Genomic DNA, 6,000 nt, shown 5'->3' on the forward strand with positions numbered 1-6,000 from the left:
TCTGTTTCAAATAGAAGAATCTTCCCACCTAATAACTGGCCTATATTCAAAAATATTAAAAACAAGAAATACAGAAAGGGGCTACTCTGCACTAAAGGATATGAAAAAAGTGTAGCATTCAAGTGCAATACACTATCCTGAATTGGTTCTAACATGGCAAACATACAAACAAAATAAAGAGCCTATTTGTGACAATTAATTAGGATTGTATTTCATTAATGTGAAATTTCCATGATTTGCTGTGATTCTGTAGGAAGTATCCTGTTTTTAGTAAAAATACACTGAGTCCTTCAGAGTACAAAAATACATCTAACCTACTACGAAATTGTTCGGAAAAAAAAGTCTCCTGACTTAGAAAGAGATGATGATAAAACATATAGAGGAAAATGTAAGCAATTGGTGAGTCTGAGTAAAGGTATAAAGAGCTCTCTGTACTATTTCTGCAATTTTTATGCATGTTTGAAATTATATCAATATAAAAATTTCAGAAAATAAATATGCTGAATATCTGTTGTGCAAGACTTGGCTTCTCCTTTCACAGAGGCTTCCTATGCAGGAACTGCAACATAATCAACATTTTATTGCACATTCCTGCATGAATCGTGGTAGGCAAAAGTATTGTGGCATCTTATTGTTGTCCTGACAAGCAAGATAGATATCCTTATGAATTTCCTACAGATGAGGAAACTGACTTAGAGATATTAAGTTGCTTGTCCATAATCACGTATGTGATTTTTTGGATATAAAGGATTAAAATCCTCTCCTTTAGTTCAAAGTCAAACTTGCCCTTTAAACCACAGCGAGGTTGGCCGACACTTTTCCAAATCCTTCTTTTAAGGTTGTAAAAGGACAACACCATGGCAGAGAAAGCGAACAGGCACAGGGTTATTTAGAATCACTCAAGTGAACTTAGCCTGAGGAATGCAAATGAAGTGTTGATAAGATTAAACAGAAGAGCTGTTCAATTAAACCATTTAACCACCTGCGGATTAAAACACCTGGAACAGGTTTACACTGAGGGCAAAGGCACTTGCATAGCATGAATTTAATAACTTGCTTGATCTGGGTTATTCTTTTTATTAGGAAATTAAGCTTTCCATAGCACAATTAGGGTTTTAAAGAGACAGATTAGAGCCAGTATTAACGTACTGATTAAACAGTTTTTTATTAAACTATCTAAAACAGTATCAGAAACTTTCTTTGTTAGAGACGTGAAGTAGAAAGCAAGAAAGCTGTTAGGCACTAGAGAAAAAAAATAATTCCACTGAATGCTGAAGGAGAGTAAAATGCATGGTTGGTAAGGATAATTTTGAATTCATCACAATTCTAGTACAACTTACCTTTGCTTGTGCTTAAGCTGAAACTGAAAAGACATTTTATTGTCCTATGTGTTTGTGTGGGAGAAGCAGGAGCCTAGGAGAGCCAAAGTAACGCCATTTTAAGTTCAGCCCCATCTTGGTAACAAGACATATTCCTTGCTGGTCATGACTCATAGTCATAAAATGTTTATTGTTGAGGAAGCAGCCTAAAGATACCTACAAGGACACAATCCTACAACAACGGAAAGTCCAAATGTCTCAACACCCATAACAATATATGCTTTCAAGATAATTATGCTTTGATGTACTTACACACTGCAATGTCAAGGATTGTTTTCTCTAAATCAATAGAATAATAAATTCTGTCGAAGTTACTGTCATGTAGACACAGCTTAGTTTAGTCTTTACATCAACAAGACCCCCATATAAGAAAAACTTAAAACAAAGACAGGGCGTTCCTTCTCTTGCTCTCTAAGGATGCCCAACTCTGTGACTCATGAGCTTTCAATAAATGATCTTTTTGCACCGCACTCTGTGACTGGCCTTGAATTCCTTCCTGTGTGAGATCCAAGAATCCTCTCTTGGCACCTGGATCTGTACTCCTTTTCTCTGGTAACAATTGGACATGTGTTTATACTAGGTAAAACTGCCTTTCTATTTTCTTCACATATTTGTTGTTTGGAAAGTTATGATATTGGTATCATTGAATTGTTAGAAGCACATCTGTAAAACAGATAATTGAAAGACATCGCTAATATTACTGCGAGCATGATTGACATTTAGAAAGCATATGTTTGACAAGAACATTAAATAGGAATTTGCAAAACTCAAGGTTGATATAGCAAAGTTGCTAACTTATTAAGATCTACCTATGTGCAACAGAAAACACTGGCTCTTTAGCTAAAAGTAGCTTTAATTTGCATCACAGTTAGGATACAGATGCTACCTATCTGTGACATGTCCAACACAAACAATATATGTCGATGAAGGTTAAAGCCATGTTTAGAAGGGGATGGGAAAATTGCCTCTACAGACGCTTGCCATAGTATGAAAATAAATTACAATTACAGCAAAGTCAAGAGGGTGCACTTCAGTTATGGGAGAATCTGTAATTTAGTCTCCAGGATGTAACACTCAATGGATAGAATCAGGGAGAGCTTTAGATGTAGATGGGATGGTGCTGTAGGTAGCTCCTTTGGATACCAGCTATTTGGCAAACCTGAGATCTAGTCGAGGGTCCTTTTTCTCCAAAGTCCTGGGATTATGCATTTGAGTCTACTTTCACTCTGATATAATGGGTATTTAGGCATAAGTGCAATCTTTTAATGTTCATTCTACCTGGCTTTCCCTATCTCCTTTAAAATTTTCACAATCTCTGTGTCTGACAGTTTGTATTTATTTACCCAAGGACCTTAAATATCTGCGTGAGTAAGCAAAGGTAAGTCTCGTAACCTGATTAACTATGACTGCCTCTTCCATGCCTGGTTCTTTCCTCTTCCATGCCTGGTTCTTTCCTCTTCCATGCCTGGTTCTTTCCTCTTCCATGCCTGGTTCTTTCTAACATGGTCCTTTCCTCAGAGGTTCTGGATGCTGGCTACAGAGAGGTTTACTCTAATCCTTATGAGTAAGGTCATTCACTGGATGTCTCACTGGCATAGGGGCAGGAGATGAGTCCTAGATCAAGCTCATGCGTCTTCTGTGAGGAAGTTCCCTTTTCCCTGACCGAATTCAGAACCACGTGACTACCTAGAGAAGTGGCATCTTTCACGTGGAAGAGGAGAATGAACATGTTCTTGGGCCCAGGATCATTTAGTTTTTCCTCCTTTACTCTCACCCCCTTCCATTCCTCCTTTACTCTCACCCCCTTCCATCCACTCTGTTCTCTCCTCTAGGACTGTAAAATAAATGCCAGAATTCAACATGTATCTTGTCCTATTATAGTACAAAACAGAGTCAGATACAGTTGATATTAGTTCTCAATTTCAGTTAATAGGTAGCAATCAGAATAGATCTGACTTAAGAACTAAGTACTTTTATCCTAATTCACAACAAAGTGCTTATCCATGAACTTCCAGAGCGCGGTATAATTGTAATTTGAGTGCAACCTAAGCATACTTTCTAATACTGACAATTTGCTAGCAATAAATATTGGACAAATTGAATGGTAACCAGTATGATTTTTACAATAAATACTAATTTCACACTCTTAAAAAGACTTACCGTGTGAATTGGCAAAAGTTTCCATTTTTATGTATGTAAAAGGGTCTAATGACATAATATCTAATGTAGAATAATTAATATTCGTATCTAATGCAGAATAATTTTTTAAAATTTATCTCTATTTTCAGACATGACATTAATGGGAAAATAATTGGAATGTTTATAATGTCATAAACAGCAGGATTTTCCTGCTGGGGTGGTTTTGTGAGGCTACATGAAATGGGACGCTCGGCAGAGTCTGCTATGGTGACCTAGTTTGGGAAGGGACACTTGGCATCACACTCACCCATACACGCAGTGTGCGGCGGACACCAGCCAGTCACTGCTGACGAGAGATGCGCCACAGAGCAGTCTTCCGCCATAATACAGACCCACAACCCAGGGCCAGGCCCCCTCTTCGGCATTACTTCCTCCAACAATCTTTGGGGTGATGTCTTGAGCCACCAGTTTTTTTCCACAAGCTATTAAAACAATTGGAGAAAGAGCATCTATTTCATTTTTGTCATTTCTTCTGATGGTGAAAATTGAGTGATAACAAAATAACTTCAGGTGACAGACAAACTCTATTCAGAATTTTAAACAGAATGCTGGAAGGGGGATATGACAACATATTTACTTACATTTATGGTTACACCGTAACCGAATCAAGGAATCCTGTAAACACTGTTGACTGTAATAGAAGAACAATCATATTTTTACAATTATGCATTTAGTATTTTAAAGTCAAACATCGTGTAGGTTATCCTAATTTTGCTTTAGTAAAATAGACATCTTAATGTCTCATATATGAAATGAAGGGAGACTGAATTGTGAGCCGAAGAAGCCCTAGTTTAATGTCAAATAGAGGTGAGTTTACATCCTTATTCTACCATTTCTATGTGACTTCAGGGAAGTTGCTTAATATCCCTGAGACCCAGTTTCTTCTTCCATAAAATGGGGGTGATAGTATTTTATTGGAGTGTTGTGGGAAGAAAAAGCAGTATTTGCAATAAAACTATTAGAGGGCCTTATACACAATGAAATTCTATAAATGATAGATGCTGTTATTTTACTTGAACCAATATTGGTTTTCATGATTCTATAACCCAGAGGATGCCTCAGTATTGCCAATCCGGCAACTATTCCGTGCCCAACACTGTGTATGAGGCTGTGTGCTTCATTCAGGGAATTGAACGATGAATGTGTCACAGGCGCTACTTTCAAGGAAGGCAGACATGTAACAAGTACATATAAAAGAAAGCATTGAAAAAAAAAAAGCATAGGCCGGGCGCGGTGGCTCACGCCTGTCATTCCAGCACTTTGGGAGGCCGAGGCGGCAGATCACGAGGTCAGGAGATCGAGACCATCCTGGCTAATCGGTGAAACCTCGTCTCTACTAAAAATACAAAAAATTAGCCGGGCGCGGTGGCGGGCGCCTGTAGTCCCAGCTACTCGGGAGGCTGAGGCAGGAGAATGGTGGGAACCTGGGAGGCGGAGCTTGCAGGGAGCCGAGATCGCGCCCCTGCACTCCAGCCTGGGTGGCAGCATAGGCATAAATTACTGAAAACGCATCACCTGCTTAGAAATTTAAATACCAACTCTTTTTTCAGTGTCAAGAATTCCATTTTAAACAAAAACTAAGCAAATTTGTTTTACAATGCATTCTACTAATCAGCCACTAGAGATCAGTATAACACAAGAAATTAAAGTACTTGCTCCCACTTTTACCAAAAGTAACCACTGCAGATATCGCTACATTAAAACACACACATTATACATGCAGATACATATATAATCGTAATGACTTACATTTATATACTTAGCTACAGCTAATTGTACATGCTGTTTAGGTCTTTAAAAATGCAACGTAAATAAGACCTAAGATCCATATGTCCAAACAAAGCAATACAGTGTTTCAGAAAAATATATGATAAAGTTTATTTGAAATCATATGTAACCATATTGAATGACTGTCATATTCTTTATAATACAGAATGATTTTAGATGAAATATAAGGAAGTCTATCTTTTTAGTAACTAGTGTGCATGCATGTATATCAATCTAGATATATTGACATGTATTTATAACACCCCAAAGAAGTCTCAGTTAACTCCCCTTTTGTTAACCCTGTGGTGGGAGATGGTGGTCTGAGTCTTGCATATATCTCACAACAGGTTAAACAATCAGAACACCCCGGGCGCGGTGGCTCACGCCTGTAATTCCAGCACTTTGGGAGGCCGAGGGGGATGGATCATGAGGTCAGGAGATCGAGACATCCTGGCTAACACAGTGAAACCCCGTCTCTACTAAAAATACACAAAAATTAGCCAGGCGTGGTGGTGGGCGCCCGTAGTCCCAGCTACTCGGGAGGCTGAAGCAGGAGAATGGCGTAAACCCGGGAGGCGGAGCTTGCAGTGAGCCGAGATCCTGCCCCTGCACTCCAGCCTGGGCGACGGAGGGAGACTCCGTCTCAAAAAAAAAA

General features: G+C 38.8%; 1 protein-coding gene across 1 annotated transcript in view; it reads right to left on the reverse strand.

The window, feature by feature from the left end:
* The window catches only part of TMPRSS15 (transmembrane serine protease 15), a 142,816-nt gene that overhangs the window by 21,741 nt on the left and 115,075 nt on the right, over positions 1-6,000 (reverse strand). Inside the window, exons 19-20 of the mRNA XM_017893781.1 lie at positions 4,160-4,209; positions 3,826-4,000 (exon numbers count right to left, since the gene is read on the reverse strand). Of these exons, the coding sequence (XP_017749270.1) occupies positions 3,826-4,000; positions 4,160-4,209 (225 nt within the window). The remainder of the gene's footprint in view (positions 1-3,825; positions 4,001-4,159; positions 4,210-6,000) is intronic.

This window comes from Rhinopithecus bieti, unplaced genomic scaffold, assembly GCF_001698545.2.
Source record: "Rhinopithecus bieti isolate Rb0 unplaced genomic scaffold, ASM169854v2 scaffold_24256, whole genome shotgun sequence".
NCBI lineage: Eukaryota > Metazoa > Chordata > Mammalia > Primates > Cercopithecidae > Rhinopithecus > Rhinopithecus bieti.